We start from the raw sequence: 27736 nt of genomic DNA, 5'->3' as shown, positions 1-27736 counted from the left end.
TCACCCTTGCATTTATCTCTTGTTAAGACTTAATACATCTGCCCCACTGTCCGAGACCTTGTTCACAAGAGTGGATACTTCCGAAATAGAGCCTATATCCATCTCGGACCACGCTCTACAGTGGTTTTGAATACATATCTCAGACGAACAATCTTATCATCCTATATGGCGCTTCCCAGGTCACCTGCTTGAGTCTGCTAAATTCAACACTATGATGGTGAACACCTGGGAGACCTTCCTTTCTAGCAAAGCAGTCCTATGCGGTCTCAAACACTGCTCTATTTTGGCACACAGCCAAAACTGTCCTCAGAGGCAATATCATTTCTTATACTTCTCAACTTAATAAGTCATAGGGCAGTATTCAATGAGAAAAATTCTCCGTCTTTTATGGCGAGTTTGTGCTTTTCTCGCGTTGGACAGAGACTTTTGCTCTCAAAAAGCGAGCAACCCTATTCAACGTGCACTTCTCGCCGTCTTTCTAAGTGATTTTCGACGTGTCTCTCCGTGTAGCAATTCTCCATCTTTTCATGGAGAAGTGGAATGTGAACTTTTACAATAAAAGGTTTTTTGTTTTAATTTTAGTGTAAAAAAATCAGGAATTTTAATCTGTGAAAGGGCATGCTATTTTTATTCATGTGCTTATAGCACATGAATATATATTTAATTTTTAAAAATATATATATATTTTTTTTTACACAGAGCAGCCAGCAGGGGACCGGGAGCCGAGCCGCTCATTAGATATTCATATATTCACTGCACCCGATCATTACATATGCATGATCGGGTGCAGTGAATACCCGGCCCCCCGTTGGCTCTCCAGGGGGCAGCCTGTGCTGCCTGTCTCCCGGGGAGCCCACCTTCCCCCCACATACGTTCTGGGGCAGGCAGGGAGACTTCCATCTCCCTGCCTGCCACTGTCCTCGGGCTCCCTGCGGCGTCACCTCATACGCCGGATTTGCTGATACTCGCCGCGAGGGGCGGCAAGTATCAGTCACATTGAATAGTGTATAAAGTGTCGTGACGGAGAATCTCCAAACATGGAGAATCTCCGCAAAAACACGGCGAGTGAAAAAAAACGCTCGCCATGCACAGAGAATAATCACATTGAATACTGCCCATACTCTGCCTCCTATCTCAAAATACCACACACCCTTACACACAAGCCTATTCACAATATCAGCGACACCCCTCTATATCAAACAAACAGCAATTTTTTCTAATGTTCATTCTAGCACTCGCCATATTTGAAAACCCATGCAGTTCCTCTACCCTGCCTGGGGTGTTGCTGTCTGCTGTGGTGTTTATAGCACAGGTCTGGTTTGCATATCAGTGCTGATATACAGACTACACAGTGCTAGAAGCACTACAGCATACAGTCAGGGAGGGAGGAGGAACTGCTTGGGTTTTCAAATATGGCGGGTGCTAGAAAGAACACTATATACAAGCTATTACACATTTCAACGAATATCTCCATAATAGGGAAAATAAAAGCCTATATAGTATTAATTATCGATACCACCGCTTTGGTAATAGGACTGGCAAACTACTCACAAACATGCTAAATGGCACCAGATACTCAGCAATAGTTCATCCTCTCAGACTACCAAATGGGACTACTACCTCATCGAATTGACAAATTGTAAATGCCATGAAAGACTTTTAGTCCACTCTTTATTCCCCTAACAACCGAGTCCCTAACGATAATACTGATCAATAATCCACTGATACCCCACTATTCTCCCACATAACATATACAAACCCTCCATCTGCAGTGACCAAACCTCTGACAGCCCCAATTACTTCTGAGGAAGTCTCTCAAACGATAAAATCCTTAAAACAAGGGAAAGCACCCGACCCAGACGGCTATGGTGGAAGTTTTTAAAAAGTATGCTCCCCCCACATTCTCAACCCTCTAGTTAAGGCCTTTAACTATATTGTGCAAAACTTCTCACTTCCACTATATTTCAATGCAGTCTAAATTAAAACTCTACCTAAACCAGGGAAAGACCTGAGCCTACCTGGATCTTACAGGCCGATCTCACTGATAAACTCAGACTACAAGATTCTAGCAAAAATATTGACAGAGAGATTAAAACCTATAATGCCCCTAATCATACACCAAGACCAGACCGTGTTCATAACAGGCAGAAACTCAGTTTTGAACATTAGGAAGGTCATATCAGCAGTATAACACTTACAAAGCTGCACAAGCCCAAAAAACCCTGGAGTAATCATGTCCCTTGAAGCAGAAAAGGCCTTCAAACTTGTCCTTTGGCCACATCTCTATTCCACCATGGAAAGGTTCGGTCTCCCACCTAAATTTATCTCTTATATCAAAACAGTATACATGAACCTTCTTTCCCAAATTACTTGTAATGTCCAAATTTCAGATTATTTTACCCTACACAAAAGGACAAGACAGGGATGTCCACTTTCTCCCCTCATTTTCGCCATTGCTATTGAGCCACTGGCCATGCTCTTACCCCACTCAACTGAATTCCACGGTATACATATATCCTCCTAGGAGTTAAAAATATCACTTTTTGCAGACGATATGCTGCTCTATGTCACTGACCCACTAACCTCTATACCAGTTATCCCCTCCATAATAAATGATTTTGGCAAGGAATCAGGATCCAAAGTTAACTTTGATAAATCTGAGATATTACTATTAGGCACCTCTACAATGGATATTACTCCCTCTCCAATTTTCACGACTTTCAAACAGAATATATCTCTCAAATAAAATACCTAGGAATACATGTTACTAATAGTACAGATAACCTATACAAAGAAAAATTGTCCCCTTCGATTGATAAATTGATTACCTTACTCACAACCTAGACCTCTCTACCTTTCCCTTTTGGGAAGAACCGCTGCAGTAAAAACAATCATTCCTCAAACTCTGGACTGGTTGCTGGAACTCTCCATCTATACAGACATCACACTGGATCAGGCACTACTTGACCAATACTCACCATCTGCTCTACTACACATGCCATCACCCTCCATACCGAAAACTATTTTTTCTAATGTTATGTTCAAAGACACTTATTTTAATTGGATCAGTCTCTACAAAAAATTGAAGCGAGACTTTTGCTCATCACAATACCTCCCCCCTTTGGGGCAACCCAAATTTTGTACCCTCTTTAACTAACCCTTCATTTCGGATGTGGAAACGAAAGGGACTCACTCGTGTCCAAGGTATTTGACCCTAGAGGATACGTTCTCCATTTCAGTGATCTACAACAAAAATACTCACTTCCCAATACACATTTCTAGCTCTACTTATAAGTATGCCACTATGCACAAACAATAGCACCTTCAAACCTTTCAGAAAATGATAACCATGTGATCACTAAATTACTACGCCTTAGTAGCACACAACCTAATAAAATATGATCACTATACTCATTTTTAATCAAGTCCAAACCCTCTCCCTCCCCCAGATATCAAACATTAAGTGCCAAATGGGCAGAAGATATAGCAGATCTACCTTCAGACTTAGAACCCTTACTAGGTACTTATTGTAAACACTCTAAATACCTGCAATCATCATATCTTCAAGAGACTCATTTCAAGATTTACATAGGATATTTACAACCGCAGTCCAACGCAAACATAAGGTACCCACCGAATCAGGGAAATGCCCCAAATCCCCTAAAACAAACACAAAATACTTTCACTGTTTTTGGAACTGCTTTAAAATCCATAGGTTTTGGTTCAAAATTATTGGATTCTTGAACTCCATTTTATGTATATCAGTTAAACCTTTATAAGAAGTATGTCTATTGTTTTTGTTTAAGAAATGGAATCTTGGCACCTTAACCTCCCAACTTGCACCATTTCTGACAACAGTCTTCACTTTGGCGAAAAAACTTAATCTACTGGATCAAAAAATCTGCACCAACAACACAAGAACTGAGAATAAAGCTTACGCGACTTTTATATTTTGACCTCAGATTCACAGCCCTAGACAACTTTCTCCCAACCAGATCTTTTCACTTCAAATGGGATTACTATATTAACCCCTTCCCGACATATGACGTACATTTACGTCATATGTCGGTTGAGGGGGAATCAAGCCAGCTCACGGAGTGAGCTGGCTTGAAAGAGAGCAGGTAATGGCTGTATATTACAGCCAGGTCCCTGCTCTCACGGCCACGAGCGGCGAGTTCGCCGATCGTGGCCGTTTAACCCTTTAAGCACCGCGGGCAAAGCGACCGCAGTGCTTAAATAGCTGATCGGAGGGGGGGCGCCCCCCTCCGGCGCCGATCGGGGCCCCCCGCGGCGAGATCGGAGGGTGCCGATCGGTTGCCATGGTAGCCAGGGGTCTAATGTAGACCCCTGTGCTGGCCGTGTCAGTATTCCTATTACATCCTGCCTGAGGCAGGATGTAATAGAAAGTGCTGAAAATCACTACGTTCAGCCATAGAGCTCTATGGCTGAACCTAGTACAGGCGATCGCGCCCCCTAGTGGTCAAGTACACTAGGGGGCCTTGTAGTAAAAGTAAAAAAAAAAAAAAAAAAATAAGTTTAAAAATAAAAAAAAATAAAAAAATATTAAAAGTTCAAATCACCCCCCTTTCCCCATTTCACAAATAAAAATAAATAAAAAATAAAAAAATAAACATATTTGGTATCGCCGCGTTCCTAAAAGTCCGATCTATTAAAATATAACATTAGTTATCCCGCACGGTTAAAGGCGTAAACGGAAAATAATTCCAAACGCCAAAACTACGTTTTTTGGTCGCATCGCGTACCCAAAAAAAAATAACTAAAAGAGATCAGAAAGTCGCCCATATCCCATAATTAAATTAATTAAAAAGTACACTTCAGCCCGCAAAAAATGAGCCCTCACCCAGGTCCGTAGGTGGAAAAATAAAAAAGTTATAAGCCGCAGAACATGGCGACGCGACGCAAATTAGAAAAACCGTAAAAGTTGCGATTTTTTTTTTTAGTGGTAAAACATAACGAAAACTATATAAGTTTGGTATCACCAGAATCGTAACGACCCATAGAATAAAGATAACCCATCATTTTAAACGAACTATGAACTCCAAAAAAAACGTAACCAGCGCAAAATTGTGGAATGGCGTTTTTTTTTTTTTTTACCCCACATTGAATTATTTCCTGATTCCCCAGAATATTATACGGTATAGTAAATGGTACCATTACAAAGTACAACTTGTCCCGCAAAAAAAAAGCCCTCATGTGTCTATATAGCCGGAAAATTAAAAAAGTTACGCTTATTTGAACGCAAGGAGGGAAAAAAAAAAAATTAACATAAAAGGCAATGTCGGGAAGGGGTTAACTCTCTGGACGTAGAATGCAAAAATACTATCATGGAACTCTTTGAATCTAATGTATGGAACAAAGTTGAATACCATCTCAACAATACAATCTCCCCTCCGAAACCACAGGTTTAATCACATCTTCAAAAGACAAGTTATTACCCTCTGATGAACCATCGGAAAAGCAAACATGACTATTGTAGCACAAATGATATTTTGAAAATTGGTTTACAAGTCATCATTCTATTACTGCTGTTTATATACGTGCTCATTTTGCACGGTTTGTGCATTTAGGCGCTTATTCAGATCTGATCACAGTACAAGTTTGTTCTCAAAATGGCCAAAACCATTTGCACTGCAGGTGGGGCAGATGTAACATGTGAAGAGAGAGTTACATTTGGGTGGGGTGTGTTGAAACTGAAATCTAAATTACAGTGTAAAAGTAATGCAGCCAGTAGTTACCCTGCACAGAAACAAAAATAAATCACCCAAATCTAACTCTCCCTATACATTACATCTGCCCCACCTGCAGTGCACATGGTTTTGCCCATTTTGAGAACAAATTTGTACTGAGCTCAGATCTGAATAAGGGCCTTAATTCGAAATACTTACTAGGCAATGTGTTGGACTTTATGTCGACTACTGTTATGTCACTATATTTGTAAAATCCAATAAAAATGTAATGCAAGGAATTGCATTGCAGTTTTGAAGTCAGTAAATGGGGAGGAGTTTGAGCTGGCCATGACACAAACTAACACAAGTTTACTTTTGAAAAGAACCACAAGACAATCAACTATTTGGTTGTAAGCATATCTTCGGATGGCATCAAGGTGGAAGAGAATATGTTCTGCAATCTTACAGATCTGAAAACTCTATTCCAGGCAAGTAGCCAAAACCATTTTGCTTAGAAGAAAGGATTACATTTTGCCCAAATTCCAAATTCTCTGTATGTGCGAATAACTAACATTGATGCAGCAGCTGACAAACAAGATTGATGTAATGTTAAAAAGCTTGCTGGCTTGGCCTGGAACTTAAATAAGCTCAAGGATGATAAAGAGAACGTGCTCTCTATGAAAACTTCAGACCCCTCTCCATCAGACAAACTTTCTCTACAAAAAATATATTGATCAGCTAAAAAATTGTGGTCACAGTTGTTGCCTTGTGATGCAGCTGATATCCTAAATACCGATTTATTTACAGTAAAGCCTATGTAGGGAAGATCTTGTGTAACTTTAGAGAGGGGACGGCAGAGCAGCGGCCATAAAATGAATCATTAGCGGAAAAGTAACTCATGGCCATCTTTTTAATTACAGCAGATACTCTCAAATCAACCTTTGCTACAAAACTGTTGACCATGTGTCTTTACCAAAAAGCAGGTGACTGATACTACTTTATCTAGAGGCAAAATGTATCCATAAAATGAATACCATTGCTCATTGAATAGTATTAGAATGTATGGTTATCTTGGTTTTTCTTAAGCTTTACTATTTTTGTTTAGCTCTTTGTGCTTTTGTAAATTATTACAGGTTGAGTATACCTTATTCGAAATGCTTGGGACCACAAGCATTTTGATAAGGGATTTTCTACGGGTTTTGGAATATATTTTCTTTCAAACTTATCTTATCCCCGGCAGTGCCATGATGGTCCCCCAACATCCAAGGTGGCCTTCAGAATCCTCTTCAGTGGCATCTCCTGTCCCAAGGGTGCATTGCGCGAGTGCACCAGTGACATCATCGACATGCCTGCACAATGCATCCTTGGGACCGGGGATGCCGCTGAAGAGGATTCCGATGGCCGTCGTGGACACCGGGGGACGAGGTCATTATGAAAAAAAAAATCTAAATATTCTGAAAAACCATGGTCTTCGGAATATATCAGTTTTTGGAATATACGGATAAGGGAGACTCGACCTGTATACTATAGTTGGACAACAAGCTTAACTATCTTCAGTACAATTATTTGGCATAGTCACTATGTGTATAGTCCCATCTACAGTTTCTACAAGGAGAAGATTCGACTTGATATATCTGAATTTTGCAAATTAGTTTAAGGTTAACACTAGTTGACTTTATTTCAAGTATATTAGCAACTGTCCTGTTTGCAAATCTAGTTCGTAGGCATATTTTAATCCTTTTAGCATTACTAATGTGTTATTTGGGGATTTTCGATTCTTTTATTTTTATTAATAGATATTGTTTTGAAAATTAATTGAAATTAAGCACTTCTGCAATAGGGAGCACGCAGATTTAACCCTCTACTAAAGACTCTCCAAGTATAGAACCCAATGGTTTTATGGCTGTGAAATCTGCATTAGTAGGTATCTTGATAGACATTTCCCATTACTATACTGTAATATACCACCCTATCTGGATGGAAAATCAGAAATGGAGGTCTGCATAAAAGAGCAGATAAATCCGATATGCGTCTCGCAGACGCAATTGACAAAAGGAACACAGTCTTAGCTGTGAGTCACTTATATTTTACAGAGCAAAGCGGTTTGAAGGGAGGTTTGGCCAGAGCCTGTAACACCAGGGACAAGTCCCATGGTGTTGTTGGAGGAACAAATGGTTGTATACGTATTACACCCTGGATGAAAGTAAGTATATCTGGAAGAGCAGCAATCTTCCTTTGAAACCAGACGGACAGAGCCGAGATATGCACCTTAAACGAGGCTAACCTTAAAGCTATATCTAAACCTCTCTGTAGGAAAGCAAGCGCTCTAGCAGTTTTGAACACTTTAGTGTCATATTTGCGGGATGCACACCAGGAGAAATAAGCATGCCAGACCCGGTAGTAAATCCTTGCCGATGCGGGTTTACGTACTTTGATCATTGTTTGGATGACCTTCGCAAAAAACCCTTACTCTTTTAGTATGGCAGTTTCAAGCGACACGTCATCAAAGACAGGCACTGAAGGTCTGGATGTAGACAAGGACCCTGACTGAGCAGGTCCGGTCGTAGTGGCATCCTGAACGGCTGCTGTATTGACAGCTGTTGTAGGTCTACGTAGCAATGACGTTGAGGCCAGGCGGGGGTTATCAGAATGAGATCCCCGCTACTTGTTTGAATTTCCGAATTATTTTGGGTATCATAGATACAGAGGAAAAACAAATGGAAGATGAAAGTTCCATGGAATCCGCAAAGCTGGCTTGAGGATCCCTGGACCACGACCCGTACACAAAATTTTGTTGTTGTGACAAGACGCCACGAGATCCACGTCTGGAAGGCCCCAATGGCTCAACAGGAGGGAGAAGACTTCTGATTGGAGTGACCACTCCCCCGGATGAATGTCTTGCCGACTTAGAAAGTCCGCTTCCCAGTTTAGAATTCTTGGTATGAACACCGCTGACAGTGCCAGTAGGTGTTGCTCCACCCAAGTTAGGATTTTGGACACCTCTCGCATGGCTACTGCGCTGCGGGTGCCCCCTGATGGTTTATATATGCCACTGTTGTGGCATTGTCTAACCTGACTTGTACCGATTTGCCTTGAAGAAGATCCTGTGAGCAAACGAGAGCGTTGTACACTGCTAGAAGCTCCAGGACATTGACAGACAGGTGTGTTTCCAGCTTGGATCATACACCTTGCAAGGACCGGGATTCTACTACTGCTCCCCAGCCTTGTAGGCTGGCATCGGTAGTGAGGAGAATCCAATCTGTGAACCAGAAAGGACGTCCCTGGTTCAGGTGAGGCAATTGTAGCCACCACTGGATAGATATCCGAACCTCTGGAGTCAGTGACATATGTAGTCCCTATGCACTGATGTTCTCCGTCCCATTTCCGAAGGATCAGACATTGGAGGGGGCGGGAGTGAAATTGTGCCCACTCAACCATGTCGAATGTTTACAGCATTAAACCCAGAATTTGCATTGCCAGATGGATGGATACTCTGGGGCTCTGTGCGTCTAAGAGTCTAGACAAGCACCCAGTTGCCGCACCTGACGTGACAGAGTGAGGGAGGACTTCTCTCAATTGGGGAGCCAACCATGCTGTTGGAGAACAGCAATCGTTGTTTGTAAATGTGCTAATAGCACTACCGGTGACTTTGCTACGAGGAGCAAATCGTCCGCATAGGGAAATACTCATCCCCTGGAGATGGAGATATGCCGCCATTACTGCCATCACCTTGGTAAACTCCCAAGGGGCAGTGGCCAAGCCGAATGGAAGGGCCTGGAATTGAAAATGGTGGGACAGAAACGCAAACCGGAGAAATCTCTGGTATAAAGGAAGTATGGGTACATTTAGATATGCAGCCCTTACATCCAGGGAGATCATGTAATCTCCCAGTTCTAACTATTGTCCTCAGGGTTTCCATGCAGAATTTTGGCACCCTGACAAATTTGCCTTCCAATTTAGTATGGGCCTGTAAGTCTTATTTGGTTTTGGGACTAGAAACAGGGTGGAATAAAAACCTATCCTTCAATTAGCCACGAAGCCCCAAATAACTAGTGGGATATGGGTGTCTGTAAAAGCATTCACAGCTTATGGACTGTTTTACAGGGGAGACTAATCCAAATACTCCTGGAGACTTGCTGCTGCTGCATGCTGAATCTCAAGTGTCTCTGAGAAAGGAGTAGGGTTTTCAATCAGCTTGAGGACTAGACACCTGTAGTGAATTGATGTCCAAATCTGGGGGAGGGAGCTACAGGCTGGGACAGCCTAGTCTGTGTATGCTGGTCTTCCTCCACCTGGTTCTAATGAGCCCTGTGCAAAATGAGTGATTAAACCCAGCATGTGCTCAATGCCCTGGTGTTCTAGTGGAGTGCCTGCCACAAGCAGCAGTGTCCACGCTGGCTGCTGCAGCCCGTCTCCCTGGCACGCAGCAGGACAGCGATTTAGTGCTCTCACAGAGCCTTACCTGTCCCTGTGCTTCGGCCACGCTGTCGGAGGTTACCGGTGTCCGGCGGTCATAGGCGCCGGGCTCCACCTCGCCGCATACCCTTCTTGATCAGGGGGAGTTTCTGCGCTGGCAGGGGGATGGGGCTGCTGTGCTGTCAATGTGACTGACGGTGCAGGCAGGCCAGCAGCAGTAATGCTGCACAGTGTAAAACCAAAGAAAAAAAAACTTCTTTGGGATTGCCTGAAACAAAAAACTGATGAGCTAGGCATGGAGGCGGGGGTTATATGGGAGAGGAGCCGTGCATCCTGGGAAACCTGAAAGCTTTGCTGATTGGTGCCACGGTCCTCTGAACTGCCTACAACCCCAATGTCATCCTGTGGGACCATGGAACCCGAAGAATAAAATGGAGAAGTGATAAAGTGCCTGGTACTTTATCAATCGACCAATCAGCTCCTGACTGTTAAGTTAAAGGCTGGGTTTAAAAAGGGACAATTAGAAGCTGATTATAAAGTACCAGGCACTTATCACTTCTCCATACATCTAACCCTGAGCAACTCACTGGGTATCTTGCACCATAAGTCATATTGAGGCTAGGTGAATGAAAACACATATGCAAATATACAGATGTTCGAGACATGATATATTATTTTCCACTATAATCCTATGTGCCCTAGTGCAATTGGATATTGTCAGTGTGTGAATAATTTTACATACTTTGCACTCTATTAGGTTAGTAATTTAAAGAACACTAGAATAAAGCACTGCAGGCTATACCAGTAACAATCCATAAAAAAAAATCAGGCAACATATTCCACATGGTAGTTAAAAGGTCATTGTCACTCCTGTTGTAATTTAAATCTTTCACATAATAAGTATAATAAAGCTTTGTATGGAAATGAAAATCTTTCTATTATATCCATGATAATGCTATTGAATTTAATTCTTCACTCTTACCTAATTTACCAAGTCCCTGTTCTCTTATGGGACCAAATTGTGTTTAAGTAGTCCAACTAAAGTGTAGCAGAAGCCAATTAAGATGTTGCCTGTAGACAATAATCCCTGTCATCTATTGATACAGGTAATTAACATATTGCTTGTGGCTTGGATATTCATTAAAAGAAACCTCTTTTGGACCTTGTATATGTCAAAACTCCAATTACATTTAACTCTCCATATCTTCCATTTTTGTTAACTCTTTGCTGTTAACCCAGGTAAGCCAGATTTATTAAACTTGGTGAAGTGATAAAGTGGCTGGTACTTTATCACCGGCCAATCAGCTCCTACCTGTCATTTTTCAAACCCAGCCTGTAACTACACAGTTGAGAGCTGATTGGCCGGTGATAAAGTACTAGCAGCATTATCACTTCACCAAGCTTAATAAATCTGCCCCTGTAAGAGAGTAACGATTAAGGTTAAAGTTTATTACCTAGGAGAATATTCTCCTACTGTGACCACAACCTCGATCCTGCTTTTTCCTGGGGGTATATTTTGCCCTCATAGCCACTTGTTCCCACTGATTTGTCAAATATGTATTATGGGGCATACACACTGGTTGATTTAAGCCCTATTTCTAACTAGATCACTTAGAAATGAAGCATGGTTCGCTCCACGTGTATGGACCCCAGTGACGGTGATGCCTAGCCCCTCGCGTCAGTATCGGCAGGCTAGATATTTAAAGTATGCTTGAAATATCTTGTTATTGCCCGTGTGCTGTCTATTGAGAACACGGGAAGTGACAGATCGGTCAGCACACATCGCTGGTGCTGATCACAAAGCTTTAGTCGCCCCGTGTGTATGGAGCATTACTTAAAGAAAATGCAAATGTAAGAGTCCCATAAAAAGAAGACATGGTGACAATTATTTTTCCTAAATGATAGCACCTCTTTAAATTATTCTAGAATTATTTTGTGAGGACAGATATTTTGTTAGATGTATGAACAGTATGAAATACATAGGATAGTACTAATCCGCAATTGCATCCAATGACATTCCAAAAACCAAAAGCCAATGTTATGCAAGCACACCTGAGGCCATCTAAAGCCATCTATAGAATGCTTAATGCAGACATAGAGGGGGAAAATTTACTAAGATGGGAGTTCTATTTCACATGGGATGTTGCTATGGGCAACCAATCTAATTCTTAGTTATTTAGCACTTCCTAGAAGATAATAAGTTACTTATGTATTAGCCAGGTACCCACTAAGCACATAGCTTAGTGGGCGATTCTGCGCAAGAAAATCGCATCGCATTCGTTTTTTGCATGCGATGCGATTTTCCTATGTAATTTATTCACTGCTCTCTGGCCTTGGGCAGTGCGATGAGATCGCATCGGATGCGATCGCACCGTACATTAAATCGCAGGTGATTTTATAGGGTGCGATGCCATTTAATGTAGTATACACTTGTATGACATACAATGGAATTTAGGCACCCTCCCACTAATCATGCCACTCCGAAGCGTGGCGCGCGATGGGAGTCAGAACGCGTCCTCACGACCATTTCATACCACCACTATCCACGTTGGCGTGGAGTTGATTCTATATAGCGTGGCGAGCACAGCGAGCTCCGCGAATTACGTTACATGTATTCCGCTGCGCTCGCCACACTATATAAAATCAATTCCACGCCGACGTGGATAGTGGGGGTATGACAAGGTCGGGAGGATGCATTCCGCTGTGCTCGCCACACTTCGGGCTCGGTGGCTCGCTGCGCTTGCCACACTATATAAAATCGATTCCATGCCGACGTGGATAGTGGGGTATGAAAAGGTCGGGAGGACGCATTCCGCTGCGCTTGCCACGCTTCGGGGTTGCGTGGATAGTGGGGGGGGGGGGTGCCTAAATCCCATTGTATGTCATACAAGTGTATAGTACATTAAATGGCATCGCTCCTATAAAATTGCATGCGATCGCATGCGATTTTTGCATGCAATGCGATCTCAACGCACCGCCCAAGGCCAGAGATCAGTGAATAAATTACATATGAAAATCACATTGCATGCAAAAATCAATACGATATGATGCATAATACATAAGTACCGATAATAGATAGTATCTGATTGGTAGCCCATAGCAACATCCCATCTGAAATAGAACTCCCATTGTAGTAAATTTATCCTGGAGAGATGTCAGATTCTGCATTTTAAATTATTGGCGCTTCCAAAAAAAAATTTTTAAGACTTTCAAACATTACAGTCCTGCAAAATATAATAATAGATAGATAGATAGATAGATAGATATAGAAAGAGAGAGTGCATCTGTGTATATGTCTAGTGTCCGTGAGTCTTCGAAACACTACCATCTGCTGGCAGTGAGTGAAACTACATCTCTTCCTCGCACATGCACAAACACAGAAGGTAGCAGACTAGCTTTCAAAGCTTTTGCTTTGAGCGGGCTTACATATATATATATATATATATATATATATATATATATATATATATATATGTGATAGATAATGATTGGTTGTAGCGCTATTTTCCATGGTATGGGGTGGGGGGGTCAGCTTAACTGAGTTATCCACACTCGAAGATAAGTTAAATGATAGGTTTTTAGTTAAGCGCTCAACATGGAAAGTGTGGCAGTGGTGTAATGGAGAACTATATAAGTGTGGGATTTAATGAGGAAACAGTGTTTGTAAATCAATTTGTTTATTGAAATATATACATGGTAAATACAATTGACATTTAAGGAGGAATGTGTGTACAGTCTGAACCTCATGATGAGCCACAGAGGGGAATGAGGAAGCCAGCAGGTTCCTTTTACCATAAGTCTATGATAGACTTATGTCTCATGTGAGGTTGGTAGGGTTGGGATGGGCCCTGCAGTTATGAGCTGCTGGGTATGAGAGTACCAGCAGGACTTCTTTTACCATAAGTCTGCGTAGGCTTATGTACCAAACCGGTTGTTAGTCTTGGTAGTAGGGGCGGGAGAGTGGTGTGCAGGTCCTGCTGAACAATGTCTCTGGGTATCGGCAGCCAGGGGGGGTGAGGGGCGGGTGTAGCAGGAGGAGCGGCGTCCCACTCACTTACTTGTTACCCTGTCCATGCCGGCTGCTCTGTTGGTGCCGAGAGTGGGGGAGCGATTGTTCAGTCTCTCTTCCCGGATGTGGGTTCCTAGCCGCACACCCCTCTCCCGGGGGTGTGACGTAAAAAAGAACCTGCTGGCTTCCTCATTCCCCTCTGTGGCTCATCATGAGGTTCAGACTGTACACACATTCCTCCTTAAATGTCAATTGTATTTACCATGTATATATTTCAACAAACAAATTGATTTACAAACACTGTTTCCTCATTAAATCCCACACATATATAGTTCTCCAGGTACACAACTGCCACACTTTCCATGGTGAGCGCTTAACTAAAAAACCTATCATTTACATACATTATATATATATATATATATATATATATATATATATATATATATATATATATATATATATATATATATATATACACACACATACATACATATACACACACATGCAAACATATATATTCCAGATATTTAGTGGCACTACGTATAACTTCAATATACAGTATATCTTGTTCTCAAAAACAAATCCAACAAGGTTTGATCCATATCTATATCTATATATATATATCCATATATGCACATGACTGAAATAAAACACATATACTGTAGCTTCCTGCTGAAAGCACAGAGCAGGAGCACAATGACCCTGCTAGTTATGCGAATACAGCAATTAAGTGTCCATAGCTCAGCTGTGCTGCAATACGTCCAAATATGCCAGAATGTATAACAATATATTATAACTTAGTTTTGCCAGTGCTTTACAGAAGACTTACCACCAATATTACAGGAATTGTTAGGCAACTTTGTAATTACAGCCCCAAGCACTATTTTAATATTCTTGATAAAAGCTGAAATAAAAAACAGTGAAAACATTCCAAGTTCATGTATAACAGAGCTGTAATTTAAGGCCCAGCTTATGTTTTCTGCTCCTGCCTTAAAATGTAATGTATCACAAACATTGCAAAATGAATGAAAATATATTACACAATACTAGATTATCAATGTAGTGAAGTACTGTACTTTTTATATTTTTTTTAAATACTAGAAAATACTCTTACATTTGAAAAAAAGATAACACATTTGTGAACAGACTGCTTTAACATCTGCGCTTCACCAGGGTATCCCCTGAGGAGTTTTAAATGATGCCTTCCTGTGCTGAATAAAGTGCTAACTTGCACCTTGAATTTCAAACTGTGTCCTGAGCAGCCATCCAGTTGGTACAACACCAGCTGAAATCCCAGTGGCCACTGTTCACTCAGGCTTGACTGCAATTATCATGTCAATATTTTGTGCTCCGATATGCAGATATGCACACATGCGGGCTGCATAATGCTTCAGTTCTCCATGGAATGTTGACTTGTGTTTGATGCTAGGGGAATGTTTAATGAAATGAGATATTAACATTTCTTCGGATATAGACAATTGCCGTTGTAGCACTTAAAATTCAGGCAACGGTGTCTTTTTTAGTTATCATTTTGCAACATAACTCTGCTACAGAGTCTTTACAGTATAGAAAAATAGAGTTACATCTACAACACAAGGCCAATAATTTTAACTGAAAACTTTTCTTCATGGAAAAAATGTGTCAGCATTGCATTAAACACATTTAAGAGAATCAAAATCTATTGTTACCTCAGCAAAGGACTCATCTTTGGACAGGGAATCAAACCGCTATTTGAGTTTAAAAGAAGGCTCAGTTCTGCTGCTTCACAGGTAACATATTATGTTCCCATAACTGCATCAATAATGCTGCTTTCAGACCGCATAACTGGCTTTGACCCTGTATTTGGAAACGTTTCCAAAAACGGGTCTGCCAGATAAAACCCCTTTCAGACCGCAGCACTTAAACGGTATATTACCGTTTAAGTGCCGATTTTTTGACACTGGCAGACCCGTTTTTGGAAACTTTCCAAATACAGGGTTAAAGCCAGTGCAGCCTTCAGCACTCCCCTCCGTGCAGCTCCCCCCCCCCCCCTCGCGTGTCGACCGAGCGCATGTCGACGCCCCCCCGCGCATGTCGACGCCCCCCGCGCGTGTCGACGCCCCCCCACCCCCCCCCCGCATGTCGGCGCCCCCCCCCCGTGTCGACTTACCCCGTGCCGGTACCTCCGTTGTGGACTGCAGCTCAGTATGCTCGGAAAGCACTTATGAAAAAAGTGTCTTCCAGAAAATGGCTGCCCCATAGGAAACCCAGTTTAAAAAAACTGTCTTCCGTATGGGGGCAGCCATTTTCTGAAAGACACTTTTTTCATAAGTGCTTTCCGAGCATACTGAGCTGCAGTGCCGGGAACCACAACGGAGATACCGGCACGGGGTAAGTCGACACGGGGGGGCCGTCGACACGCGCGGGGGGGTCGACACGCGGGGGGGCGTCGACACGCGCGGGGGGGCGTCGACACGCGCGCAGGGGGTGTCGACACGCGCGGGGGGGGCTCCAGTGCTGTGAATACTTAATGAGCGCTCATTAAGTATTCACTGTGCTGAATTTAGGACCCAGCTCATTGGCTGGGTCCTAAATACCGTTTCTGAGCCGATTTTTTGGCTAAAATACCGGTTCAGAAACGGGTAGGACCCTGCATTTTAACCGGTTAGAAAAAACTGCATTTTCTAACCGGTTAAGTGGGACTGGACCTTTCAGACCGCACACATTACCGTTTTAAAACGGTAAAAAAACGGCAATTTACCGTTTTAAAAGTGCGGTCTGAAAGGGGCATAAATAGCTTAGGGACAACACAATGCATGTCATTTAAAAACAAAACTAAGATGGTTTACCACAGAAGTATAAACTAAACAAAGGAATACTCTTAAGTAAAACAGAAGGCCACGGAAAAAAAATAAAAATAGAACAATTAGTTATATATAAAAAAAGAAATCAAACTAAAATGTCAATCTTTTATGTCATGACCTAAAACCTCTCAGAAAGAACAATTGTGGTTCATATCTGAGGGATGGCATTACAGTGAGCAGTGCCTACTTAAAAAAAAACTTCTGCTTTGTAAGCCCATTTTAGAAATCGCTTCATTCAGAGCAACACGGAGCTATCATCAAGAGGTTTATTCTGAGATTTCATACTGATCCACACTCAGTAAATGATGCATATTACTGACAACATGACACAGAATATTATTTAAACTTCTTCAAGAGTATCTTCAAAGAATGGGGAATTAAATTCAGAAATGCTTTAAAAAAGAAAGTAAAACCTATGGTACTGTAGGTCTGGCAGGACTGGGACCTACAGAACTTCTCAAGGAACAGCAATTGAATTATCTAGCAGAATCTTTCAATGTTCTATAATGAAAGCACTTATCCATAGACAACTCTGGCATTACTAGAGAAGTGTGTTGTAGAATGGATGCCAGATGACAAGTTATAGCAAAGTACCTAGACTTTAATGAGAAGCCTTGTACTGTATAGTATGCTTTTATAAAAAATAAATGGAGGCTTAAGGGGAAGAAATTTCTCATGTTTATGAAGCACTGTGATAAACTAAGGGGATACTTATTTATGTATGTTTAACTACATTTTGTTTACAGTTTATTATCTAGCGCAGCATATTCCATTGTGGTTTACAATTGGAAACAACAGTGATTAAACAAACTGGGTAGAAACAAACCGACATAGAGGTAGGAGGGCCCTGCTCGCAAACTTACAATCGACATGTGCCCAAGAATTAAGTCGTGAACTAAACTGTAAATTAGTGTATTCTTCTACTACTAAGAGGATGAATTTCTGGGACCAGACATTTACTTATTTTATTTCCCAAACCACTACAAACATTGAAGTGCTGTATCAAGTGGAGGCTCTACAGGAAGGCAGCCATATTGTGAGTGGGAATGTAAACGACCCTAACCCCTGTAGTGGGCACATCTACTGCTTTACAAGTGCTTCATGTACTGTAAGAGGAAAGGAAGATGCTTTGTGAGTATCAGCTGGTCAACCCTTGAAGAAACAAACAGAGGGTAAATAATTAAACTCCACGTTTCAAAGACACATCTGGTTTTTATTTATAAATATTATTGCCCCTTTTAATCCAGCAGCCAAAATCATAGCGGGCCTAAAGGGGGCTTCATAGTAATTGTGTGTGTGTGTGTGTGTGACATAACTTTGCTTTCTATCTCCAAAGCCACACAATGCCAACTTGCACACAGTTCCCAATGAGCCACATAACTAGATTAGACTATGCCACTGTCTGCCTACAGTATGTTATTAATCTCTGTTATATCGAAGTAATGTCCAATGTCCTGGTGATTTAATGAATTGCTGCTAAAATACCTTATTAAAAAAATCTGTCATAGACAATTATGTTTGCCTTAATGCTTCTTAAAGTACTTTCCCTGTCACAATATAGGAGGCCCACAAATTTAAATGGCATCCAGTTTCACAGCATAAAAAGGGAAAAACGGTCAGGAAACAATTTATAAGCAAACTGTATCAAAATAAATTTTGCAGTCTGACAATAAAAGCTGTTGACTGCTAACTCTGGATGACAATAATGCCCCATACACACTATATGATATGCAAAATGAATGAACCGTGGGTAAACACTGAATGATATCATTTAGTGACATAACTGGGCCCCTTGCCGAACAGTCACTGACAGTGGCCCTTATTCAGATCTGATCACAGTACAAATTTGTTCTCAAAATGGGCAAAACCATGTGCACTGCAGGTGGGGCAGATGTAACTTGTGCAGAGAGAGCTATATTTGGGTAGGGTGTGTTCAAACTGAAATCTAAATTGCAGTGTAAAAATAATGCAGCCAATATTTACCTTGCACATAAACAAAATAACTCACACAAATCTAACTCTCTCTATAAGTATTACATCTGCCCCACCTGCAGTGCACATGGTTTTGGCCATTTTGAGAACAAATTTGTACTGTGATCAGATCTGAAGAAGGGCCAATATCAGCAGATTTGAATGCATGTTCAAATGATAGGGGTTAACGGTAATGCTCTGTGGAAGTGCACAATATTAACATTATAATGGGTACACGCTATACAGGTTGAGTATCCCGTATCCAAATATCAGTTATCAGAGTTATTCCGAAAACCATACATTCCAGAAAGTAAAAAAAAAAACTCACTGGGGACATCTGTAACAGCACTACTGAGGGCATGATATGTAACTGGCACTATATATGTACAAGAAAATTATTGCTTGGCATTCAAATTCAATATCTGAGAAAGTACACACATTTTGTTTCATGTTTTGAAACCTTGTTTTTTGAACAAATAAAATATATGTGTGTGCATTTCATGTGCTTGATGTGTTTATACAGCATAAATGCAAGATACTTCAAAATACATCCTTGAAATATTAAAATATTCCGAAATACGGAATAATCCGTTATCCAAAATTCTCCTGGTCCGAAGCATTTTGGATACGGGATACTCAACCTGTACAATGATACCAATATCGTTATCCTGTAGATCAGCAACGAAAATCGCATAGTGTGTACACTGCTTAAAAACTACCTCTAAATTAAGCACATAATGGTAATATCACATTTAAAGTTAATGTGGAATTAAAACTGTATGATTTAAACAAAAATATTTGTATTTCTGACAATTATCTTATAACAGATGTTGCCTTCCTTTGAGAAGTTTGTAGACAAAACGAGTCGCACGGTGACCACAGATCATATGTCAGTTACCATACATTGACTGTAAATGCAATTTATTTCATTTATGCAAATAAAACTTTAGCCTCCCTTGATACAGTAGTCACTATGGGGTGCAGGTAAACACGAGTGATACCAAAATGCTGGCTCCAACTCAGCTACAGGACCAGGTGATACACTGCAGACACAACAGTCTCTGAGGACATCTCTTAGACCACAGGAGTGATGGACACAGGGATCTGGGCAGTAAACCAAATAAGCACACCACTTTTTACATGTGGCCCTTTCTCCATTGTACCTGGTGTCACATAGGTAAGTGACGTCGCTGACTATCAGGCTTTTTGTTTGCAGTGCTGTTTAAGCTTTATTGCACTCTAAACTGAACGAGTTGTAAAGCTTTGGAGTTCTAGTGTACTAAAATGGAAAATTTTCAAACCATATGGTTTTGGGGTTACTTAGGGGCTTATGCCTTTACTTTACCAGCTTCATCACTGGAAAAACGTGCAATGAGACATAAAGAGTTAATTCTATGATGATAATGTCTTTTTAGCCTTGTTTCATTATGCCACAATAAAAGGAAAGCCTGTTGATGTGAAAAACCCAGCCCCTCCCTGTGATCACTTAAATCAATATGGAGAAGTCTGTAGAGCAGGATAAAAAAAAAAGTCACTAAAGGTATAGGACAGGAGCATATATGAACTGTACATCACAATGACTAATAGTCAAGCAAGCATACACCTGGGGTATGTTAAATAGACATTTCTCCAAAAATGCTATTGCATAGGTTATGCATGTACCGTACTGTATATGGGCACTGCTGTACATGCATTTCATTACGGTGTTTAAAACACATAGGGCCTATGGAGATAAGCGTGACATACTGTACGTGTAAGGCCAGACTCGAGCACCGTGCTGGTCAACAAAATGGCTACCGAGCGTGAACCCGGTCTTTGTGAAAGCCTTCATCTATAGAGCGACGGCATAGGTTTTACATGCCTAAAGTCAATGCTGCTCGTGTGTTTCGTTACTCTAGTTAAAACACACAGGGGCTGCAAATATCAACCTGCCGCTTTGGTCCCCTACCCAGCGTTTGTGTGCACCTGCTGTTTAAAGGGGAGCTGACCACCTGGCAGTAGCTGAGCCACCTGAGCGCACTATTGCTCACCGACACCTCCACGCAGTGGCACCCGGGCGGCAGAGGAAGCAAGAAGACTGCACCCCGTGCAAGCTGGACGGACAATTGGAAGGGACCTGACACATGGTTACTTGCCATTTCCCTTGGCGGTGTCACATAACCTAATGGTTGGTCTACCTTAAGAGTCTCCTCTTTTATATGGTACTGGTCTTTAGTCTTTGGGACACCCAGAACTAGAGACATTGAGGTGCAAAATGGACCCATTTTCCCATAGACTATAATGGTCCCATTAATGCAGACCCACCATGGGTTCCAACGCTTGCCATTAGCCTTGCAGGGGGTCAGAGAAACTTGAGGTCAGTATCCTCTGGTAGCTTATTGTCTCTCTTTCCATAAGAATCTGGTTCTGAGACGATTGGACCCCCCAATTGGTCCCCCCAATAGCAGAGATATGGCTACTGTGGCAAGTGTTATCTTTATAATGGGGAAAGATAAAAGCTTTGTTTGCACAAATCCGAATTTGGTCCCTACTATGATGGTGGGGTCTGTGCATGTGAATTATCACGCTGTCTTTCAGATCATCAGCTATTCATGTCTGATCATTATTATAGAAGGAAGGAGAAAGGACAAAAAGAAGGAAGTCCGTCATAGACTGATTTATATAGGTACTTGAATTCTTTTTGTGGAGCTACAATTCCAGCATATCTGAGAATCTGCAAATGTCATTGCATACTCTCTGTTGTATTCAGGTCTGGCTTCTATAATTGTAAATGTAACGCACAGCATGCCCATTCCCAGAGAGAAGGCACACACCAAAACAAACAAGCACACTTTTCTCTTCCAAGTAGGAATATGTAAATTGTTGTAAATTAATGCAAACACCACACTGTCACATCATTCTCAAATTAGGATAAGAAAAGAATAGGGCTGAGAACCTTATTTTTAAGAAATCCTCCTTCACAGAAGATCAGTCCAGGTGGATTTAAGTAAGCTCCTCCCTCTTACCTCTTTTTATTATACAATCACACAGCAACAAAGAAAACAAGCGACCCTGTTTGCATATTACAAAGATCAATAGTTTTTCAAGTAGTTGGAAAGAACATTACAGATTGTTACAATGGCTTGGCAGAATTATCTGGAGGTTTTTAGAAGTCCCCAAAGCTTTTGCTCATTTGCACAGCAAAGACGTTCCTCATTTTGCTATTTATTTCTGAATATTCAATATAACTTTTCAGAGAAACAATGCACCGGTATGTGATTTCACAATGCACAAGGACTTACATGTTGCCTGATAGCCAAATATTAGTAGTGTACTTTATACCTAGTAATGCTAAATAAATGGAGTAAACTAAATCTATGATTCTGTATGTTTTCCATGGACCATAAACATGCATGTATTTCATTGGCAACAAAGAATGCTTGAGAAAACCAAAAAACTATACTAAGGGCATGGTGTTTGTGGGAAGAAGGATGCGCAGAAGGAGTCATGAATCATGAACCAGAAAGACAGGATGTAGCCATTTGGGAGCATAGGGAGTTGTGCTGGGCATTGTTCTATAAATCTGAGTTACTCAGATGGCTAGAGGAGAGTCTTAATGTGCGTGAAAGGGCATCCCATAGAGTGCAAAGAAAAATACATGGTGCAGATGCACACTCCATATTATTAATCAATAATAGAGGCTCTTGGTATATTAATTGGTCAAGAAATATTTGCCCACCAACCAGCTTCACGGTGGCCTCATTTCCGGTGGGTCCCTAATACTAAGTTTGAATCTGGGGCGCGGAACCCCGAAAAGGTTGGCATAGGCCAGTCACCCCAGGGCAGCACACAAGTGAAAAACTAAGCTAAAGGTGTATTAATAAGAAAGTAGCAGAAGCTAGAGGTTAAAAAGTGAAGTGCTAGAAAGTATAATATATTAGTGGGAAATAAATAGTGCTAAATAAATGTTAGGGTGTGCCACCCCGAAAGCAACTCAGTCACACCAACCCAAGGGGAGCCGCGCCCCAAATCCATCCCCAAGACTAGCAATAAATGTCAATTTTAGGTCTTACCTATATTGTACCTCCAGTTTGCAGTCTACCAGGGACCAAGCTGGTAAAATAATATTCAAATCAGGTGGGTGGGGTGCTACTCTAAGTTGAAGGAGTCCCAACCTTCAGGTGTACAGGTGTACACAATATTAGCTTCCATAGAGTGGGTGCTGCTCAACAAAAATCCTGCAAGTGTAAGTGGGAGCGAGTAATGAGTGTGGATGAGAGAAGTAGATCTTTTGCAGAGTGGAGAGGTCTGTTGGGGATATACTTTGAGATAAGCGAAGAGATATACTGTATTTTTCGGACCATAAGACGCACATTTTCTCCCCAAAAAAGTTGGGGGAAAGTGTGTGCATCTTATGGAGCGAATACCAGCCATCAGTCAGCAATGTAACGCCCGCACACAAGTGGTAACCTGACCAGATGCCCTGTGCCGTGCACCTGCTCCGGGCGCTCCACCTGGTACCTCCCCCCCCCTCCTACCTGGGCAAGGCAGGGAAGTGATCCGGCTGGGCAGCAGGGTCAAGTCGGCAGCGGGTCCCTGCGGTGTATGCGACGCTGATATCACATGCACCGCAGGGACCCACTGACGACCTGGCCGTTCTGCCCAGTCAGATCACTTCCCTACCTTGCCCAGGTACAGTGGCGTAACTAGTAAAGGTAGCCAACCCCCCCCCCCCCCCCTCCCCGTGCTGCCCATCCCCGTGCTGCACATGCCTTCAGCCTCCTCTGCTTCCGTAGCAGGGACCCGGCTCCCCTCCTTGCTTCTGCTGCCGCTGTTATGAAAACGGACCATCACAAAGTGTCCGCCCCCATACAGCAGACAGTTTCAGAGACCTGTCTGCTGTATGGGGGAGGACATTTTATTATGGTCCGCATTCATAGCAGCGGCAGCAGAAGCCAGGAGTGGGAGAAGGGTCCCTGCTACGGAAGCAGAGGAGGGGTAAGGCATGGGGGAGGACAACAATAATAATGTCTGGGGCATGTAAAATACTGCCACGCACACCAGCGTCTCTGCAAAGTAATATATTAGCAACATATTTAAAAATAGTTCTTCAATTGATTACAACAATGACAATAACAACCTTAATCAACATACTATGTGATGATTGCGTTTTCTGTACTATATTTTATATAGAGAGGCTCCTCTCTCATGTCTTTTTATAAATTTTTGGACCACCAGTGTTATAAATGAATTATTTGCTGACCTGTTACTGTCATTGTACTTGGTTATGCCTGTCTTTTTATGTGATTCACCCAATAAATTGTGTTTAAAAAAAAAATAGGTACTTATGTAATATCTGGACTCCCGGTTTTCTTATGAGACCGTGTCCGCTCGCCACGCTTCGGGCACGGTGGCTCGCTGCGCTCGCCACACTATATAAAATCAACTCCATGAGTAGTTGGATAGTAGGGGTATGAAAAAATGGGGTGCATTTAACATGGGAGTCCAGATAATACATAAGTACCAAAAAATATATACACATACATATATATATATATATATATATATAAACAACAAGTCTGTGAATCAAATTAGCGCTGAATGGATTACTTGTATAAACCAGTAGAAAAGTCCAGTAAGACAGCGCTTTATAGGGACAAGTACACCAAAGTCCAAATTTTTCGGGACTGCAGCTCCTTCTTTAGTGAAATCCCGGACTCATAGGGGATAATGGAGATCTGTTCAAAAAAGAGTAAAGGAGGAGCGCTCCATAGTGTGAAACAGTAACAATTTATTGAGCAAATTAGCAAGATACCGAGACATATGACAAGACTCGTACCAAGGGTAAAACGGCAGTGGGCTGGTTACCACGTGATATATATCAAATAGCCTGGCAAACTCCTACCGCCGTCCGGGGCTCTGAGGTGGACACACGATCTCCCGCTGCAGACGCAGCGTGTCGGACCCACAAGCAGGAACAGACGCAGGATGGAGAGGCACAGGTGAGCAGCGGCAACAACGTCACCAAGGCACGCCCTAACGCGTTTCGTCAGGAGACTTCGTCAGAAGTCTCCTGACGAAACGCGTTAGGGCGTGCCTTGGTGACGTTGTTGCCGCTGCTCACCTGTGCCTCTCCATCCTGCGTCTGTTCCTGCTTGTGGGTCCGACACGCTGCGTCTGCAGCGGGAGATCGTGTGTCCACCTCAGAGCCCCGGACGGCGGTAGGAGTTTGCCAGGCTATTTGATATATATCACGTGGTAACCAGCCCACTGCCGTTTTACCCTTGGTACGAGTCTTGTCATATGTCTCGGTATCTTGCTAATTTGCTCAATAAATTGTTACTGTTTCACACTATGGAGCGCTCCTCCTTTACTCTTTTTTGAACATATATATATATATATATATATATGCAACAATGGGTGTTCAGAGGGTGCTCCCCAATAAGACAGCAATTTTTGATAAAAACGTAAATTTAATAACACTTCAAAATGTCCATTTGGATCAGCACAATGATTCTTTTGTTCACAGTTGTCAGATGTCAGAAACACAAGTGGCCCCATGCGTTTTGTCACACACGTGACTTCATCAGGGGCAATACGGACAGTAGAAACCTTTATTTTTCTCAAGTTAGTGATCCATAGGGTCCTTAGACTGACTTCTGTGTTTAGGGCTGACCAGAATTTGAATAAGTCGCCACCAATGTATAAGATCCTCTTTCACAAAATTATCAAGTATGGGTCACAATACAGACCTGGATTATAGTTGGTTAAACTCACTACATGTGTTGTTGGGTGGAGTTAAAGGAGCCACTCATGACAGAGAGGTGTCAGATTAAGTATGAGCAGAGGACTAGGATATATATATATATATATATATATATATATATATATATATTAACTTGTACAATACATAACACATCTAGGAAAGGACCAGTGGTGCATTTATAATTCTGACACCAAAAAAGATATATCCTGTGAATTATATGTTCATACCTGTCTACAACCAAGCCAACAGCTTGTGTTAGATCTGGATTGGATACTTGAAGACGCTTCCATAAGGACCATACAAATTCTTTGTCGGCCTGGAAATAATAAAAAAATGAAAATTAAAGTTTGAAGTGAAACAGAGAAAAATAGGATTTCATAGCCAAAACAAAAACAGTGAGATTTCCAGTTTACAGGAAGCTCCTTTCTCCTTTTCTAGATTGAATCATAACAAGAGCAGTAGTATTTAAAACAATTCTGCTACAATTGCGGCCACAACATGCAGTAAAGAACAGAATGGAGCTACTACACATGCCCAGTGACAGCAGCTTCTCTTCCAAGTCTGCTGTGTATGTGGGGCGCAGAGTGCTCTAACGGAGCACCAGGCCAGAGAAAAGCTGCCAGCATGCATATTAGAGAGGGACACGGTCATAAGGTCTACAAGCATTGGGTCGAGTCATTAGGTCGACATGCATGAAAGTAGATATGCAGGAAGGTCATCAGGGTCATTAGGTCGACACATGCATTAGGTCGACACGGGGAAGGTCGACAGTCAAATGGGGTTTTTCACACTTTTTTTAAACCGACAGGTGGTATTTCATGCCCTACCATCCACTGGGGCATGGTGGGAGAATAAAATAGTGTGCCGAGCGAAGTGAGGCATCGTGCCCAAAGCATGGCAAGTGCAGCGAGCCATGCATGGGGACGAAGTGGTACGTTTCAGTTGTCGATTGTGTCGAAATTCGGGACAATTTTTTTTTTTTTTTAAACCCCATGTCGACCTAATGCCTGTGTCAACCTAATGACCCTGTTGACCTAACCCATGTCGACCTTAATGCATATCACCTAATGATCCGTACCCATAAGAGACATGCATCTTAACACGAGATGGGAGAATCAGTGTTTACAAAGCTCAGATCTAACTAGTATCCCTCATTTTATGTATATAAGGGGATTTTTGTAAGAACTTACCGTTCAAATCCCTTTCTCGGAGTCCATCCTGGTGACACAGCTTGACATTTTGATGTAGGAGGGTCCGCAGGAGCCAAGGCACCTATGCTGACTTCTTTGAGAGCAGGCTCCTCCCTTCTGCATCCCATGATGCTTTAGTTCAACTTTTAAAGCACACTAGGATACATAACTCAGTACAACGCCTGAACATTTTATTATGCACAATGCACATAACCAATAACATGACAACGCATGAACGGTATACTTACTAAACGTAAGGGAGGGATCGCTGTGTCACCAGGATGGACTCAGAGAAAGGGATTCGAACGGTAAGTTCTTACAAAAATCCCCTTTTCTCTTTCGTCCATCCTGGTGACACAGTTTGACATTGGGAGGGTACGCTCAGGCTTACAGTTCTCATCACTGCCTTGCCCATTAAGCGTCCTCCGACGCGAACTCATGAACCTATAGGCTTTTTGGTAAAGGCAAGAAAAAAACCATATGACAAGGGAGCAGCCCTGCATAACTGCCCCATTTTGGTCCCATGACGCACAGCCCAAGAAAAAGGCCACTACCCAAGTGGAATACACCTTAAACTTATGGAAAATGGTCTGCCCACCGTAGTGTAAGCAAAGTTAAACACCGACCTTATGTATGAAAAAACAGAAATTAAGACTTGCAACGCAAGGCCCCTAATTCTGAAACTCGCCTAGGCGAAGCCCTGGCTAACAAAAAAGGTAATTTTCCTCTAAAAAATATTACGAACAGCCGAACTTAAAGGCTCCCACTGTGGTTTTAGAAAAACCGACCATACCAGAACATGTCCCAAGGTGCCCCCGGCTGCCTATATAGGGTCTGGAGTTCTTATAACTCCCTGTAAAAAGGTCTGTACTTCT

General features: G+C 42.0%; 1 protein-coding gene across 1 annotated transcript in view; it reads right to left on the bottom strand.

Moving 5' to 3' along the window:
• CNTLN (centlein) overlaps nucleotides 1–27736 on the bottom strand; it is a 309550-nt gene that overhangs the window by 261418 nt on the left and 20396 nt on the right. Inside the window, exon 3 of the mRNA XM_083184414.1 lies at nucleotides 25899–25987. Within this exon, the coding sequence (XP_083040540.1) occupies nucleotides 25899–25987 (89 nt within the window). The remainder of the gene's footprint in view (nucleotides 1–25898; nucleotides 25988–27736) is intronic.

This window comes from Crinia signifera, chromosome 1 (genome assembly GCF_055691185.1).
Source record: "Crinia signifera chromosome 1, ASM5569118v1, whole genome shotgun sequence".
NCBI classification, from domain to species: Eukaryota; Metazoa; Chordata; class Amphibia; order Anura; family Myobatrachidae; genus Crinia; species Crinia signifera.
Note: the sequence above shows the minus strand (reverse complement) of the source record. Positions and strands in the feature narration are given on the sequence as shown.